The 18,074-nt window shown below is 42.5% G+C and overlaps 2 protein-coding genes across 2 annotated transcripts; both read right to left on the bottom strand.

Moving 5' to 3' along the window:
- Window positions 1-11,649: 11,649 nt before the first annotated feature.
- Window positions 11,650-13,986, bottom strand: LOC6502613. The gene has a single exon (XM_001955398.4). It carries the CDS (start codon window positions 13,984-13,986, stop codon window positions 12,313-12,315), a length of 1,674 nt encoding a protein of 557 aa, XP_001955434.1. The 3' UTR covers window positions 11,650-12,312.
- Window positions 13,987-14,064: 78 nt separating this feature from the next.
- LOC6502612 lies at window positions 14,065-17,651 on the bottom strand. The gene has a single exon (XM_001955399.4). The coding sequence runs from the start codon at window positions 17,633-17,635 to the stop codon at window positions 15,986-15,988; it is 1,650 nt and encodes a 549-aa protein (XP_001955435.2). The 5' UTR covers window positions 17,636-17,651; the 3' UTR covers window positions 14,065-15,985.
- Window positions 17,652-18,074: the final 423 nt, after the last annotated feature.

Here is an 18,074-nt window from a genome sequence, read left to right on the forward strand (position 1 = left end):
ATTTTAAAATTGAATCCATTGTTCTCATCTTAGCCGCAAAAATTTATTAATTTTATTTTACTCTATGGATTAATCAAAATGAAGTGATATACCCCTTACTAGTGCATAATAGAGCGCCACTTGGTCGAAATGGGAATCGAAAGGGCATCTGTGGGAGGGCAACGGGCATCGGGCATCAGGCATTGGAGTTTTGGGAGCGTTTGAGGTCCAGATTTGGTGGCGGGGCTGGCATCAGTCAATTTGTTTGCCGGGCTTTGGGTTTCTGTTTCTGTTATTACCCTTTGTGGCCACGGCTGTTGGAGTTTGGCGATGAGTCGCCCTAATCGAGGCGCGGAGATCAAAAACGAAAAGAAAACGTGGCCGGAGATGCGCCACACCCGCATCCCAAAACTCAAAATGAAACTTTGAAAAAAAAATTATATAAAAACACGGACAAATGGAAATTAAATCTATTGTCTAGGCATTGGGTCAAGTGCTGGCAGAGACGCCGGCCGAGAAGCCAACAGAGCTGTCGACCGAGACTGCAACATTTATCGTCCGGGCGCGTGCTCAAAATTTAGCTGATTTCACACCGATTTTATGGGGGGTCTCAACCGTGAAGTGTGTGCCAAAAAAGCAAATCGGAATATTAAGAGATGGAAATTTTTCCAAAAATTAAATTTAACATCTAGTCGATCAGGTTTTATTTTCTGCATAATTGGCCAATCTCCGAGTGTTCTCAGCCAGCTTTCGGTAATAAACTTTTATGAATTTGATTTGATGATCAATCTCCGATATTGGCTTATTGTCAAACACTTTTACCCCAGCCTTGCCCTTAATTTTATCCCTCACTTAGCTTGCGAAACCAAGTCGAGTGTTTATCAGTAATTGAGCTTCGCCAAAAACGAACTACGATAGTAATTTGGATCATCTAAGGCCGAGGTGGATCAAGTTGGTCATCAACTCGGCAAGCCGCAACAAAATCCCCCAGCGAAATGAGCCAAAATCTGTGGCAAGCTTTTGCCCTTGCCAACGCCCATCGAAACGGGTGAAAGCCACGAAAACGTGCACCCATTTTGACACTCGGCCAGAGTTACAGATTCGATTTTGACTTAAGAGCTGAGTGCATTCAGTCTCTGCTCTGGAAAAGGCGCCCCGAAAATCGATTTCAATTAAAGTCGCAGCCGAAACGTGCTGGCGATCAAATTAAATGCGCCAAAAATTTTTTGATTATTTGTACAGTTGGAATTAGAAGGAAAGTCGCCGTGGCCGGAGCAATCAACCCCATCATCACCTTTTGTGGCTTTGACTTCATCGCGGCTCCATCTGCGAGTCAGCTCTAACTAGGTTGCACTGACCGGTGGCCAATGGAATGACCCACAGAGTGAGGCGATCCAGTCCCAAGTGTTGCCTGCATTTGGCTGTGAGCCGAAGTTGCATGCCACACGAGATGAAAGCCCGCCGAGCCCGGCGCGCGAGTGCCAAAGTAATTAGTCTGCTGGCAAATAATTTGGGCAGGCTTGCGGTTCCGCATTGCCCGCTTATTAGGCCTATGATAGACTCGAAAACGAGTACACCTCGACCAAATGCCAAACAACTTGAGATCTGAAAATGCACTCCAAACTGCCTCATCATGCGGCCATCAAATCAAAGCGATTCGCGGGGTGCAAGTAATAATAAATAAGCCGAAAATAAATCTAATAAATGGGATGGCGATGCTGCCTCTGTCGACGCCATCAATCAGTTGGCGTTGGAGCCGAAGCGGCAAGGCCAAAGGCGTTTTTCAGTTTCACCAAATGAAATCGGCTATAAATAGCCAAAGAGTCAAGTGAATAAGCCTCAAAATGAGTGCCCCAGAGAACCGAGATGGGCTCATAATTCAACCTGACGAATCCTCCATGCCCTTTGTAACTATTTCCATAATTTCTGCGCTCTCAAGACCAACTCTATAAAAAAGTTGATCTCCCCAATGGAACGATTTATAAGCAACCACTTTTTGGGACCCCCTGGCAGAGTGTTTTCCTCGCTTGTCGGAATTGTTATTTACAATTAAATTTTGTTTTTTGTTGGGCTGGGTCTTGATTGCCCCACCAGAGCCCGGATGGATGGAAACGTAATGATGGACCCTGCACCGCTCAATACCATTACAACAGATTCAATCCGTTCGCAAAGTCGGAGTAATTAAAATCAAAGCACAGAGGAAGCACGAGCCGGGGACGGTGACTGTGAGACTTTAATTGAACACCTCAAAATGATGCGCACGTAACGCAGCTTAACGACTCCAATGAGGCCGTTAAAACAATGCATCTTCTCCCCCATGTCCTGGCAGCATCTCCGGCCAATTGAGGGCAGTTGCTGGCCGAGACTGCTGGCTAAGATGCAGCATGCAACGCCGCCTTAACACGCCCCACATCAAGTGGTCCGAAGTTTGCACAAGAAATTAAACTCCATCGCAGTGGTCGGGGGGCAATGAGGGGCAGCGGCTGAAATCAAGTCTCTCCCATGTCCGTATATCAGTTGTGCATCTACTTGCCCTTAAGTAAAGTAAAGTATCTTGTTGCAACTTCATTTCGTTGCATGGCCCCCAAATATTTTCGCTTCGTTTTGGATTTTTACTCCATTGTTTCTCTGAAATACTCTTCAAAAAACTTAAGCTTTTTTGGCATTAAAAAGATTATATAACAAACGTGTTTATTTAAGTCAAATTAAAGCTTATTAAATACATAATTTAATATTTTCAAAAATATAGTTGGCAAATAGGGAAAGAGATTAATTATGACGGAGGCTAGAAACGAAATAGATATATTAGCGTTGAAAGGACATCTGTATTTCGGCTTGAAAAAAAGCTATTCTGAATGCATTTTCCCCCCTTCGGTTGGCTTTGGCGACCGCAGCAGCAGCAACAACAACATCGGCCGCAATAACATGCATGTTGCATATTTTGGCTTGGCCTTGTTGTTGCTGTTACCAATGTTACTGGTGTTGTTGGGATCCTTCCACGTCCTGCCCTGCCTCACCCTACTCCTTCTGAAATCCAGGCTCCACCGAAATTATTTTCTCTCCCTCGTGCATGTTTCTTTTTCGAGTTTATTTTGTTTTCGGGCTTTGGGTTTTTGGTTTTGGGTGTTTTTATGTTCTTATAATGCGACTTATCAGATTTTTCAGAGCTGACAATGGCCGAAAAGTGGCCAGATTCGGGCTTCGGCTTCGTCTCCCTCTCTGGCCGTTGGCAATGGCCGTGAAGGTGAATGACAAGGGGAGGCTGAATGACAAGGAAAGGCTGGGGCAAGACGGTCCTGGCCACCTGTAAGGGAGGGTGTTGCGGTTTAAATGCGTGCGCTGCAGCCGGCTTGTTGAATTAAGTTTTCTTTTCGGTTTTTTATGGCCCCTCTCTGGCCACGCGACTGATATTTAATATGATTTTATTTTTCTTTTTCGTTTCGATTTTGTTTTGCGATGATTTTCAATAAAATTAAATTGAAAATAAAAATAAAATAAAGTTTTATGATATTATTATTTTGACGCTGCCTTTTACGAAGCCCGGGCCCTCGGAGAAAGATTGTTGGCTCCCGATAAGTGGCCAAAAATGCATTCGAGGCTCGGATTTTGATCTTAATGGCTGGCGTTGTGAAACAAGCACACTCTGACGGGAATTTATTTTATGTCTTTATTGGCATTAGCATATATTTTCTTTTATTGAATTTTGACCAATCTACATTATTTTGTGAGCTGATAAAATTAGAATATTTTGTAAACACGTTTACAATCGTTTCTCACGAGAAAATGAACTACAAAGTATTGAACTATAACTCATCTTCCCACTAATATTTCTCATTCAGCTGCCCCTTTTACAGACCAATCTTTCATTAAACCCGTTGACTCCCATTTGGGGTTGTTGGTGTTATGCGCTTGTCAAATATTTGCAAATCGCTTTGACATCTGGTTCGACAACTTGTTATCGTCTGCTGCTGCTGCCCGACTCGACTTGGCCCGACTTAGTCCGGCTCACACATATTTCGGCTTTAATAAATTGTACCACAATTTGATATGGCCACGCCCGCTCCCTCAGCCCCGGCTCGCAGTCCCGCTGTCCAGCCCCCCAGGTGACCACCCATTTCCGAGTCCAGACTCCTATGGTCCAGCTCCGCTGGCCACTGCAGCTGTCAGACAGAAAATGGCATAAAGTCTTTGATTAGGCGTGGAAAAATATTGTCCGAAAGCATTTTAATCGTTTTGATTAAAAGCCACCACGCCTAATTAGTTGGAAATTGTGTGCCTGCTAGCCTGTCTGTTTTTCAAAACCGGTATGTCCATGCAGATGGAAAACCTTTTCGTCAATTGTTGGCCAACCAATTTAGCAAATAATTCATACGAACATAAATCGCGATAGGCCCTGCCATTGTGGCTGCGATTGTGACTGCCGCAAATTGTTAGCCAATTGTTCGTTTCGGCCAAAACAAATACGAGCTGAAAATGTTTGGGCCCCGCCGCGACACGCCCATTGTTTGTAAATATATTTTCGTTGTGCATTTTGTTCTAATTAATTTTTTCTTCATCTGTTCGGATTTGATTTTAGCATTTTGTTATGCTTTTTGCTATTCGTTTTTGTTATGCCTGCACATTCAACACATTTGGCGATAAGCATCGATCGGCCGGGCCAAATGGCTGGGCGAACCAGCGATCGAACGACATTGGCAAATATGGACGATTAGCAACAGGGCCGAGAGAGCTGCTGTTGCTGCTGCTGCTGCAGAAACCAGGCCGGAACACGTGCTCCATGGGAAACGGAGGTGGGTGCCACAATTGATTGGTTGTGAGGCTAACTGCGAGCTGCATTCAATCAAGACGCTTTTCATCAACTTGCGGGGCAACCCTCGCACCTGGCCACAACATAATGCACACAAAAACGTGCCACTACACCCATGACTTGCCATGCAGCAGCAACGTCTGCGTTCAGCGGACAACAACAAAATACCTTTTAATTGAAAATGTTGATTGAACTCAAGTTCGTTGCCTAAGTCTTTCGTTTGGGCTAGCCCCGCTCACCTGCTCGCCCGTTGTTTTACAGCGTGACACCCGACTGTTGTAGTAATTAATAACAGCGGACAACAACAACAAATTATGTTTTTAATAACTGTAAATTTGTAGTTGTAAAAATTTACGATTTAATTGCCGAACGCTTTTGAATTTATTACGAGTGCTAAGTTGGAGCTGCCAGCGCTAACATTTCACGCTTTGGATTAAAAAAGTCGTTGCATACGTGTGTTTGTGGCCCAGATTGTGATTGGCTTTTGACCTTAGTCCGTGGAGGAACGACCACCTAGGTGGCTTTGAACTAGACCTTGTCATCCGCCTCGAAGTCTTTAACTCCGACCGTATTCGACTTTGACTTTGACGTTTCGCCAATGCCTAAGCAATTGAGCTGAGCAACGAGAAAAACCGTCAAGATCGCCGATCATCGGCTAACTGCACTTGGCCAATGCCGAAAATGAACACAAACAACAACAACAAAACCAAAAAAAAATAATACAACAAAAAGCAACTGCCATGCCGCTTAGCATTTAGTCGATCGTGGTCTTCATCGATGCTGCTTTTTGTTTAACTACAATTACTTATTTAATCATAATTTCGTTCGCGTTTCAACAATCATCAATCATGAAATGCCGAGCGACTGCGACTACGATTTGCGACTGGGCCAACTGTCAGGCTGACAGATTGCCGCTTTCCGCGGATTGGCGAGCAAGTTTTTGGCCTGGCCCACTGGAATGCTGCTATGCGGTCTGCCCCGGCACTGTTTAGTGCAAAAAGTGGCATCAGCCGCAGAACGCCACAATTATCTAGTCAGCAGTCAGTCAGTCAGTCAGTCAGTCAATCGGGCTCGTTGAACTTGCCGTTGCCGTTGCCGTTGATCAATCGATCACGTTTTGACTCACCAGCTCTGGCAATCAACCAAACTTCGCTGGTACCCTGTACCAGGTACCCAGCACCAGGGAATCCCCTTTCCTAGAGCATCCTCCGGCACGATTCGCGCGGACCAAGAAAAACTGAAGCGCAACTGAATGAACTTTCCAAACGGCCAGCACTCGCGAATCAATGCCGCTGCACTTTCTGCTGCTGCGCCTGATCTGGCTGCTGCTGTTGCTGTTGCAGCGGCAGATGGATTGATTGATTGCCTGAAACAGTTAGCAGACATTGTCTGGTTGGCTTATTGCTATTTATGATCTTGATCTATGGATCGAGGGCAAAAGCACATGCGGCGCTGCCATCGAGCAGCCAGTGCACATGTTGATAATCAGCACGGAGCCAAAGTTGATAATGATGCCGTGGCTCAAAAACTCTAGCTGGGAGCTGGCCTTGATTGCGGCTTGGATGGGCCCCACCCCCCGAATTTTCCCCGCAACGGAAAGTGCCTCGTTCATGATTGAGAACATTTTCCAAAAATTGTTGCACAAAAACCTTTAAGGGTAACTGGTTGGCTCGTTGCGGGTTAAAGAGCTGGTGGTGTTAAGTGCACGATAATCGATTCGATTCGATTCGTTGCAAGATGTTGGCGTTAAACGGCCGGAGCGCCAAATTGGCTATTTACGGCCTGGCTGGAGTTTCACTGGCTGGGCTATGCTATGGCTGGCAGGAAGTCATACATTTGCATGTGAAGCCTGGAAAGTATCTATTAGGCTGCGCTCAAAATCTAGATATGCAGTAAAAAACCTGGTTGTGACATTAAAATTCATTGCATCACTTGGCCGAAAAAAAGAATTTACTGCGAATTGTAACACACCGCAAGGGAGCACAGAAATCGACCCAAACTGGTTAACACATTTTGCCACTTTTTACAGCGTTTTAATTACTTGCGATAGCCGAAAAAACAGACGGCAAACTCAAAGTCAGTATTGATTTTTGTGTGCGTTTTGCTGCCTGTCGGCGATCACTAAAAAGTCAATAAAAATCGCCTAGCGAACGCACACGAGCCAATGAGTTATCATTACGGCCGGGTCTCACTTACATTTCAGGTCACAAACAAGAACAGCAACGAGTTTTATGAGATCTTTCGCGATGAGGCAGCGGCACCCAGTTTTTAGCTTGATTAGAGGTGTTCACATTTTGATTACTTGCTGAATGCTAATTACAAACTAGTTGCTATTGGGCAACGTTTAGTTATTATACCCTCCAAATGAGCGTCTTTCAGCTGATTGGCCTTCCAACCTCTTATCAATTTTTTTCGCCCCATAAAACTCTACACTTCCCCTTTCGAAACTGTTGGCTGCTCGATCCTCCTGCACAAAGTGATGTAAATTCCATTAAATGTTGCCATAATCTTCATTGGTCCTTGTGGCTCCGGCTAGTTTGCCCCAAACAATGCGCTAATGATTTATTTAAAGCGCATTAATATCTGTATCGGAATTCGGAATTCGGCATTCAGCACTTGGGAGGAGAATACGGAGGAGCACCGAGACCAAGATTGCCCACTGGGCCGGCTGGGTGGGCGGTGTTGCTGGGATTTTTGGAGCCACAGTCGCAATCGCCGGCGCAGCCGCACCCCTTTTGCGTGGCATTGGCAGTGACCCACCAGCAGCACCACCACCGAAACCAAGCACCACTGCGTACTTCCCGTATCGCTGGCTGCGTATCAGCGCCGCGGGTGCAAAACGAAATCGACATTTAATGCGCTACCACACAATTGCAATTGGCATTGGGGGCACTGGGGGGAGAGGCCCCAGAGCCGGCGGGGTGGGGGCGGGTAGGGAGCGGCCGATGCGGACAGTGCGGCAAAAGCGTCAAGAGCGACCAGTCCGGCGGCCGGCGCGTTTCCGTTTGAGTTGCGGTTACCATGATATCGCATATTTCAATCAATTTGCTTATTATTGTCGTTGCTCTCGGGGCATTCCCGTTAGTATAATAGACCATAAAGGTGCGCTTCAGATCGACACACAAAACACAAGACGGAAAAAATAAGACAAGGAAACAGCAACAACAATTTCACCATAATATATATGCCACAAGTCGGATCTTTACCTTTTGCTTCATACACTCGTTAAAGGTATTTCAAGTTTTTTATGGCAAATTACCTATTTCTGGGAATAAATAATCTGGAATAAATCAGTTGAGCTGTGTTATACTTTGCTAGTCAAGTCGATTTGAAGCTGGAGCTATTTTCACATTAAGAATTAAATAAAGTTTGAATAATCACAGGATAAGTTTGTAGTTAATTATAACCTTTATACAATATAAAGATGATTATTATCATTATTGAAAAATCTCTATAACATACATATATGAAAATTGTCCATTATAATTGGATGAATAAAAGGGTGATTTTTCATTCGATCCTCATATAATTCTCATTCTTTGCGACCTTTTTTGTGTATTTGGATTTTGGGATGTGTCTGAAGCGTGAGATGCGGCCAAATGCAAATTTGCCCGGCACGACGTCTCTGACAGACACTTGTCAAGGAATTTCTTTTTGTTTCCCTGCTGCCATTTTGTTCTCGACAAAACTATGCAAATATATGTCAGGGACATGGAGATGGAGATGCCATGCCGATGCTGATGCCGAGTCGTCATGTCAACTTCCCGACAACAACAAATGAAGATCAACGCTGGCTTATTTATTTTATTTTTATGTACCCCCGCAAAAACACATCTGTGTTTCCGTGTGCACGCCCCTGCAACTGCAACTGCAACAATCGGCGACTGATCCAAAGGCAAAGCCTAAGCCAAGTACACTTGGCCAGGCTGGCAAACACTTGGCCAGAGAAACTCTCTGGCTTGGCAAACACATTTTTCGCGCCCCAAAAGTGTTGGAGGCGTTTTGTTGTCCACTTAGAGACATGGGGCCGTCCGTCTGCTGCTGCATGCTGAATGCTGGATGCTGTTGCAGTGGAAGCTTAACCTGAAGTTAAAGTTGCCGCAGCCAAAGCCGATCTTGCAGCAGCCACTAAGCGTCTTAGGCACACGTCAGACTGTCGCTTCTGTCTGCCGTGGCTGCCTTTTGTTGCCTTTTGGCGCCTTGCGGTGGTCGTTGTTGATTGTGGCATTTTGATTGATTTCTTTTGACTTTTGGCAGCCGCAGCGGCATCGGCAGCCGCAAATATTTGGTAATCCTGCCAGCGAACAAGCCGCTTCATCAGCAATTTTAATGCATATTTTAACACCTCGGGATCGACAGTTGCTCATCGAACCGTGCTTCGGCATTTTAAATGCCTGCAACTTTCTAACCAACGAATAGGAAAAATCCAAGAAGTATTTGTTGACATCCTTCCTCCTGAATATTTCGCTTTTCGGTTTTCTGTTTTCTGCCGCGCATTGACCATAAACTTGATTTCTGCGCACATTCGGCGACAATTTGTCAGAAATTCTGGCACTTTTTCAATCCGTTTTCAGCGGCCCGCGTATTAAGGTCAACGTCAGTGCTTAATTGAACACCTGGACAGTTGCAGCGAGAAACCGATGGTGGGTCAGCAGGTCTGCACAATGACTCATAAGACCCAAGGCGAAGGCAAAAAGTTTTTTAATTTTGTAAAAAAAAAATTAGGATTAAAGTAAATGAGCCACCACAAGAATGGCTATTATTGATCAAATAAGGCACCAACTTTAAATATTACATAAAACTAATATTAAAAAAAATAAAAATATGGCTGAAAACAAATAAAACAGGCAAACTCTCTTCAAAATGCCAAAATTACAAAGATTGCAAGTCGGTTTCAATATAAAATAGAAGAGAAGGAAAAGGATACTATTTAAAGCAGACTATTTCAGGTCCTGGGTTAACAGAGAGCTTCAAAGTCCAGAATAAAATGGCTATGAATAACAAAAAAAAGAAATCTAACTTTTATTTAACGGTGAAAATTAAATAAATAAAATTAAAAGAAGCATCGCAAACGCAACTCTCTACGAAATGCCAAAATTATAAAGATTGCAAGTCTGGTAAGAAATTTAAATTAGGGATGGATAAAATAAAAATAGAATAGAAGAAAATAAGGACGATTATTTCAAGTCCTGGGTTAACAGAGAGCTTCAAAGTCCAAAATAAAATTGCTATGAATAATAAAATAAGGAACCTTACTTGTCTTTTAAATTAAGAAATTAATAATTAAATAAATAAAAGGAAAGAAGTATCGCAAACGAAACTCTCTACAAAATGCCAAAATTATAAAGATTGCAAGTCGGTTTCAATGTAAAATAGAATAGAAGGAAAAGGATACTATTTAAAGCAGACTATTTCAGGTCCTGGGTTAACAGAGAGCTTCAAAGTCCAAAAAAAATGGCAATGAACAATAAAATAAGGAATCTAACTTATCTGTTAAATTAAGAAATTAATAATTAAATAAATAAAAGGAAAGAAGTATCGAAAACGAAACTCTCTACAAAATGCAAAAATTACAAAGATTGCAAGTCGGTTGCAATGTAAAATAGAAGGAAAAGGATACTATTTAAAGCAGACTATTTGAGGTCCTGGGTTAACAGAGAGCTTCAAAGTCCAGAATAAAATGGCTATGAATAACAAAAAAAAGAAATCTAACTTATATTTAACGGTGAAAATTGAATAAATAAAATTAATAGAAGCATCGCAAACGCAACTCTCTACGAAATGTCAAAATTATAAAGATTGCAAGTCTGGTTAAAAATTTAAATTAAGGATGGATAAAATAAAAATTGAATAGAAGAAAATAAGGAAGATTATTTCAAGTCCTGGGTTAACAGAGAGCTTCGAAGTCCAAAATAAAATGGCTATGAGTAATAAAATAAGGAATCTTACTTATCTTTTAAATTAAGAAATTAATAATTAAATAAATAAAAGGAAAGAAGTATCGCAAACGAAACTCTCTACAAAATGCCAAAATTATAAAGATTGCAAGTCGGGTTAAAAATTTAAATTTAAGGATGAAAAATATAAATAGAAGGCAATAAGGATGTTATTCGAAGAAGATTGTTTCAGGTCCTGGGTAAACAGAGAGCTTCAAAGTCCAGAATAAAATGGGTATGAAAAATAAAATAAGGAATCTAACTTATATTTTAAGTTTAGAATTAAATAAATAAAATGAAAAGAAGCATCGCAAACGAAACTCTCTACGAAATTCCAAAATTGTGTAGATTGCAAGTACAGATATAAATATTAATTAATGGATAAAAATACAAAAGAAGGAAATAAGAATATTATTTTAAGCAGATTACTTCATGTCCTGGGTCAACAGAGAGCTAAATTCCAACTCTCAAAATAAATAAAGAATAAAAAGAATAAAAGAAAATAAGAGCTCTGAATCGGTTGGAGGTCCAGCGAATAATGATTATGGATTGTAAATAGAACGACCTGGTCAACAAAAAAAGCCTACTTTTGGATAAATAATATAAAAATACAAAAGAAGGAAATAAGAATATTATTTTAAGCAGATTACTTCATGTCCTGGGTCAACAGAGAGCTAAAGTCCAACTCTCAAAATAAATAAAGAATAAAAAGAATAAAAGAAAATAAGAGCTCCGAATCGGTTGGAGGTCCAGCGAATAATGATTATGGATTGTAAATAGAACGACCTGGTCAACAAAAAAAGCCTACTTGATTCATTTGGGGCAACAGAATAATTATCGATAGTTTCTTTAAGTCTAGTCTGTAGAGTTACCAAATCTGTTAAATTGGGATTTGTTGCCAACAATTCTAAAATACTTTCATTTAAAAAACTTTGTGCATAGTACCATAAGTTTATTTTCCGATTAGATCATATCTTATACAAGTAGTTAAGCAGCTTCTTTATGTCTATTGCGTCCTAAAAACTAACAAAAGCTTTCAAGCTATAATTTTGTTTTGAAAGACCCACAGGTGAACTCCATTTGTAATTGAGATGTGGAATATTGCAACATATCATTGACAGCAACTGAAACGAAGCTAAAATGCATCTTCAGCTGTCAAAATTACAGAAAGCAGCTTGTTGATGCCGATGTTGCAGTTGCAGGTGTTGGTTGGCTTCTTTGGGCAAATAGTGCAAAATCGTGAAATCAAATTTGTTCACGCTGCCGCCAGTCGATGTCTATTATTCGCTTTATGTTAATCAAAACGGGCCAGCGACTCAGACAGTCCTAGCCAAAAAAATCCAAGCAAAATAAAAAGACATCGAACACCCCCTCCAAGCCACTAGGCCACAAATTGTTGGTGCTGGACCTCTTCTCTAGTGTTGGATTTTACATAATTTGGTAGATCTGCTGCGGTTAGCTTGTTTCTTACATCGCACTCGGAGTTGAGTCGGAGTCTTATTTCGTGGCTCCCGTCGTGTCTTTGCGGTGTCTTCCTGGTGAACAATTTGCATTTATTTTATTTGCCGAGAAAAATGACAGAGCCTGGCTCTACAAGCTATTGAGAAACACGTTAGTGTAGAATATCAGTAGTTCGATGACGAACACTATGCCAGAGATGATGAGACTTATCCCACAGATCCTCCAGCACATCCGCAGGTCCTCGAGCCGGAGAGGTAGAGGTGACCACGTTGTGCTGTAATCCTTAATGGTCATGCGGCCAGCCCGCACCATGTCATAGAAGCTGTGGATGAGCCACTGACGCATTAGACCAGACTGGGCCACATTCAAGATGTACTGCTTCAGCGAGTCCCTGAAAATGGACTCCGGGGCGATAAGTATGCCGGAGGGCGAATCCCATTGGAAGCAGAGGTCCTTGCTTAGCTGAAAAACTGGGTGATAAAAGTACTGCTGCTGGGCTTTGATTACCTGCCATTTAATGGAAGTAATGGTGTAGGCCCAGCTGGTGTTGAAAAAGTTCCTATTATCATACAATTCGTTTGGATTGTCGGAGAGGTGAAAAACTGAAGCATACTTGGCCCGGAAATCAGCTTCCAGGTAATAAAACTCGTTCCGCATTCCAAAAATCTTCAGCCCCGAGGCCAGTAATTCATCGAAGCTTCGAATGCGTGGCTCCAGTGGAGGAAGAATCAGCAAGGATATTAACTGGGCGTAGCAGGCGCTGAGCAGGATTAATGTGAAAAGCCTCGTGACCAGCCTCATCATCCGTCCACGGCATTTTATTCCTAAGTACTTGACCATGGGGGGAATACCCAAAAAAACTATAAGATATCCTAACAGCAGAAAAATAGCCGACTCTAAGGTAAGTACATGATCGAACAGAGCTGGTATTTTTAAAATACGTTCTGAAGGGACCATAGTACACCAGCTTAAGAACATAAAAGGATAACTGTAGTCTGCGGCTCTCTCGACGTACTTATACCTTATCATGACTGTGGTCAGGCCAAAATCAACAGATCCATTTCGAGTATACAGTATCATATAGTCGCTGGCCGAGGTTTTTCTTCTGGGAAAGCTTGGATAAACCATATGGACGCCGGCGTTCAAGTTTTTAGCGTAGGCGACGAAATACTGCCATAGGTATCCGGACATTTTTTCGCCATGACTCCCATAACGAAAAGTGTTTGGAGGTGAGAGATCCGGTTGAAGCCGTAGCTTGAAGCCCTTCAGATCCCTCAACTGGTAAGGAAATATCAATGGTACACGATCCTTTGATATACGCTGTTTGATGAGACCGAATTTTGGAAATGCCTGATAGCTGTAGATATGCAAGGAATTTCTCCAATTTTTGAAATACATCACTACATTTAAAACGCTGTACTTCAGGCAAAAGGTCAGGACTTGGGTGGCCCGTACGGAGGATTCCTCGCCTTCGAACTCGATCAATATTCTAACGCTCCTCAGCCTAGTCAAGGTGGTGGCCAAGACCTCAAATTGGGAATGGAAAGAGTTTCCAGAGAGACAGGCCAATACAAATAAGTTGCAGCCATGCCGTTTATAAAGTGCCGGATAGAGTTCGTTCTCTTGCCAAATAATTTGAGGATTTCTAGTTATGTTGGACATTAAAAGCTTATCCAAATCGCATGCGGCAGTCCCTGGATTAAAATAAAACACTGTGCTTTCTGCTGGCACTAAGAACTGCAGCACCAGGCCATAGAGAGCGACCAGGTCAGGAGCGGTACTCAAGCTGATGTTGGACAACATGGATAAAACCGATTCCGTTAGAGACTAACGAAAGGTCTGCCCTTTGAACCAAAAGCAACCCTTTTTCTATTTCTGACACAGTTTGCTTTGGAAATCAAAGCCCTTATCAACGATTATCGCAAGTAATTATCCCAGCCAGCTGAAATTATGGTAACATTAGTTTGGCTCAGAGGCACCCCTTCTCCCAGGGGAACAATAAGAGTTCAAGGCGAACTGGATGTTTGGCTAAAGTTACGATTGCTCGTATCTGGAAATGTCTCTGCTGGCATGTAAAATCCATAAATTCCTGACCTTTCAACTTGTGGGCAAGGCAACCGCAACGCGGGCGAAAACAAAACAAAATGCAGCGAAACAAAACCGGAGAGAAAATACGACAAGCCGATCCCAGAGGGCCAGCTGCAGCTGTAGAATTTTTAAGCCGAAATATTTTAACTTTGTATGGTTGCTCTACCAAAAGGTTGTTAGGTTTTTTATAGACTGTCGTAAAATAAAATTCTCTAGCATAATTATCAATTATACAGTCCTTGGTAACTGCAAAATGAGCTTCTAAATTAATGTGATTAATTTTGCCTTTTTTATTAGCCCTTTCGAAAAAGAGTCTTATTGCTGCGGTGCAGTAATCTTTGGCTACCGACTTGTTTGGCCTGCCATTCAAAGTTCAGGCGGCTCCTCTTTGCACAGCCATGGGTTTTATGGTCGACACAGGCTTGAGCCTGATCCTTCTTGGCAGCTGACAACACCCTCGCATCCGTCTTGCGGAGAAAGTTTTGCGGTCTCAGGGTCCAGGGGACTGATTACTGATTTCTGATTTCGGCTTTAGCATGCGTGTGTGTGTTTTCTACTTCACTGACCCTCGCTGGAACAGAGCGTTTAATAATTTGAAGCAAATTATGAGCAGTTGTCCTCCGCGACTCAATTCCCTGGCACGACATGTCGTGAGGTTCAGCCGCTTTGGCTTTAATTTCCCGTCGATCACGGCCACATAATTCATTGCCAAAATCGTCGTGTTTGGGAAAATTTGTCAACCAAATCGTGGCGCTTCTTGTGTGTCATAAATTTCTTGCGGCGTGCCAATTGTTTCAGCCAGAAAATCGCAAATCTAGACGTCGATTCTTCTTCAGGTCAATAGAACGGTTGAGTTCAAAAGGCACCAAATGTTATCTGGGCCAACTCATTTGGCAAAATGTTTGCCCAGGCTGCTGTTTCATTTTCTTTCCATCGAGTGCCTAACTAGTAGTAATTTGAAATTGAGATGTGTAATGTTGCAACTGGCTAGACATCATTGACAGCCGTGGAATCGGAACGAAAATGTATGTATCTTATACTGCCAACTGTCAAAAATATAGAAAAACAGCTAGTTGATGTCGATGTTGCTTTTGTTGCACTCGCAGGTGTTGGTTGGCTTCTTTGGGTAAATAGTGCAAAATCGTGAAATCAAATTTTTTCACGTTGCCGCCAGTCGGTGTCTATTATTCGCTTTATGTTAATCAAAACGGGCCAGAACTCAAAATCATAGATAGATTTTGCGTTGTCCTACCAAAAAAAATGATGGAAACAAACAGCGAAGCCCCAAGACACTTGCGATTCTTCACTCAGCGGCACTAGGCCACAATTTGTTGGTGTTTGCTGCCAAGGCTTTACATTATTTTGTGGATCCACTGCAGTTGTCTGGCGGTGGCTCATCTCAGAGTCTCATTTCGTGGCTCCCGTCGTGCCGCTGCGGTGACTTCGTTGGAGGTAATTTGCATTTATTCCGTTTGCCCTCAAGAAACTCTCGAAGGTGTAAGACGGTAGGCAACTATTCAACAGCATTGTTAACTACTGTCTCCCCCAAAGAAAACTGCCATTCGGGCCCCTGTCAACGTCACGAAGTGAAACACAAAGTTCCCATTTGTTTGTTTAACTTGTTTATTTATAGGCAGAAAGAAATATGGGGGCTTGGGGCTGCGAGAGCGGGTTGTTTTATCGGACACCATCGCCCTAATTGCCGCGAGGACAACTAAAAGCCAAGCCAGGACTTCACCCAACTAACAATTAGCTCAAAGGTAAACAAAACGAAGCTAATTAGCATACCGATACAGTATATTAGGAGTACGTGCCTCAGATCTGCTATGGTAAGTGCATGGGCTCGGTGGCGTAGCCTTAAGTCCTTGATGTCTATTCTTCCAGCCTTCACCATGTATGAGAAGCCTTTGGAGACCCAAAAGTTAAATAAGCCAGATTGCCATAACTGCATAATAAAATCCTTGAGCGGATCGCGGTGGGGGGAGTTTTCAGGAATACTCAGTCCAAACAGAACCATTTCAAAGAAGCAAATATCCTTGGAGTAGTGAAACAAGGGTCTGGAGCTTCGTTTCTGATGTTCCTCAAAGAGTTTCCACTTCGTGCTGGTGGTGGTATAGCCGAACGATGTGTTCAGCGAGTTGCGCGTTGAAATCAGAATAGTAGCCTTATCTATCAGTCGAAATGCTGCCGAATACCTGGTTCGCTGGGTGAATTCCATTATTTTGTACTCATTGCGAATCGAAAGGATCCGCACTGGTGAATCGATTAGGTCCTGCAGACTGTGAAGCGGTGGTAGAGCAGGAGGAGCGGCTAAGAATGTTAGCAATCTGCTCAGGTAGTTTGCACTCACCAAAACGACCAAAAACAGCCAGCCAATTTTCTTTAGCCTTTGGTGAAAGCGCCAGCGTCCTTTTAAAATTTGGTAGATAATCCATAGAGTCACTATAAAAGAAAAGGTCGTATTGGGTGCCACCCTGGTCAGTATTTCGGACACATTAAGATCCCTCTGCACGGGCAACATGGTGCACCAGCTGGCCAGGTCTGCCGGATAAGAAAATTGATGTATATCGACTTCAGTCATTGACATGGGCTGAATGCTGGCGGACACATCCACGACACCAGCTTGGGCCACATCCAAGATCTCAACGTAGTTTAAGGTTCTTCCGTCCGCGTACTTATTAACAACTTTTAGGGTGGCATTGCACTTTTGGGCGTAAGCTTCCATCATATCCCACAGGTAACCAAGGATGTGCCGATGCCCCTCTTTGTCTACGTAAAGGAGGGTGTTTGGTTCTGAGTAGTCTGGCATGGTTCGAATCCTACCTCCATGAAGGTTCATCATCTTATCCGGATAGAGTGTGGTTATCTTAGTGTCTCCACTAAAGAAATGAGTCGTCATTTTAAATTCCGGGTAGGCTTCAAAGCCATAAATTGTTTTCGTTTTAGTGAAGTTAGGAAAAATCGCATTCACATTAATCATATCTTGGCTCAGGCAAAAGCGCAGAACTTCATTAATTAAACTTTCTTCAATGTCCGCCTTTAGCTCAATCATGATTCGGGCCTGTCTTCGAAAGCGCAAACTCTTCGACACACTGGAAAGCAGATCCTTCCAACGCATTTCCGATAGACAGGCCAACACTAACAAATCGTCGCCGACAAATCGATTCAATATTACGGGTACTTCCGATCGCCAAATTATTGCAGGCAGGGTACCAATTACAGTTGAAAGTGTCTCCTCCAAAGTACATTTTTCCTTTGATGGATCAAAATAGAAGGCGCTGGTAAAATCCCCATCATGGCTTATCAATCTCACTAAATTATCGACCAACTTGCTGTCAAGTTGCGACATTACTGCCGAGCTCATAACTTTATCGAGACGTTCATGTAATGCCCAATGTTTATTTACTGGATAAGTTTATTTTGAAGGTACTAGGTAATGGCGTGTTTTTTTTTAGTGACAGGTTTTTATTTGCACTCATTCTTTACATTGCTTTCCAAACGAGTACCAATTTACTTTGTTTAATCAAAAAAGGAAAGGATGAATTGAAGCTCGTGCAGACTCAAAATTTCTATTCGGTTTCAGTACCCATAAAAAAATTACCATGAGGCAAAAATGTGTTCCCTTTTGAGTTGCGATGAAAAACAACCAAAATATTGACAAAGAAGTGTCTTAAAAGCAGCTATTTAATTCCTGCCTCTAGTTATGGCAAGATAATTGTTATGGCCGATTAGTAAATAATATTGCTTACTCAAATCCTATAAAAAATAGCTTAAATATAAGTTTAAAGGATCTCAAAAGCTTC

This window comes from Drosophila ananassae, chromosome 2L (assembly GCF_017639315.1).
Source record: "Drosophila ananassae strain 14024-0371.13 chromosome 2L, ASM1763931v2, whole genome shotgun sequence".
Classification (NCBI taxonomy): domain Eukaryota; kingdom Metazoa; phylum Arthropoda; class Insecta; order Diptera; family Drosophilidae; genus Drosophila; species Drosophila ananassae.

Bases quoted from the DNA above. Each gene is read 5' to 3' on its own strand.
- LOC6502612 (XM_001955399.4), bottom strand. From the start codon at position 17,635: ATGAGCTCGGCAGTAATGTCGCAACTTGACAGCAAGTTGGTCGATAAT.
- LOC6502613 (XM_001955398.4), bottom strand. From the start codon at position 13,986: ATGTTGTCCAACATCAGCTTGAGTACCGCTCCTGACCTGGTCGCTCTC.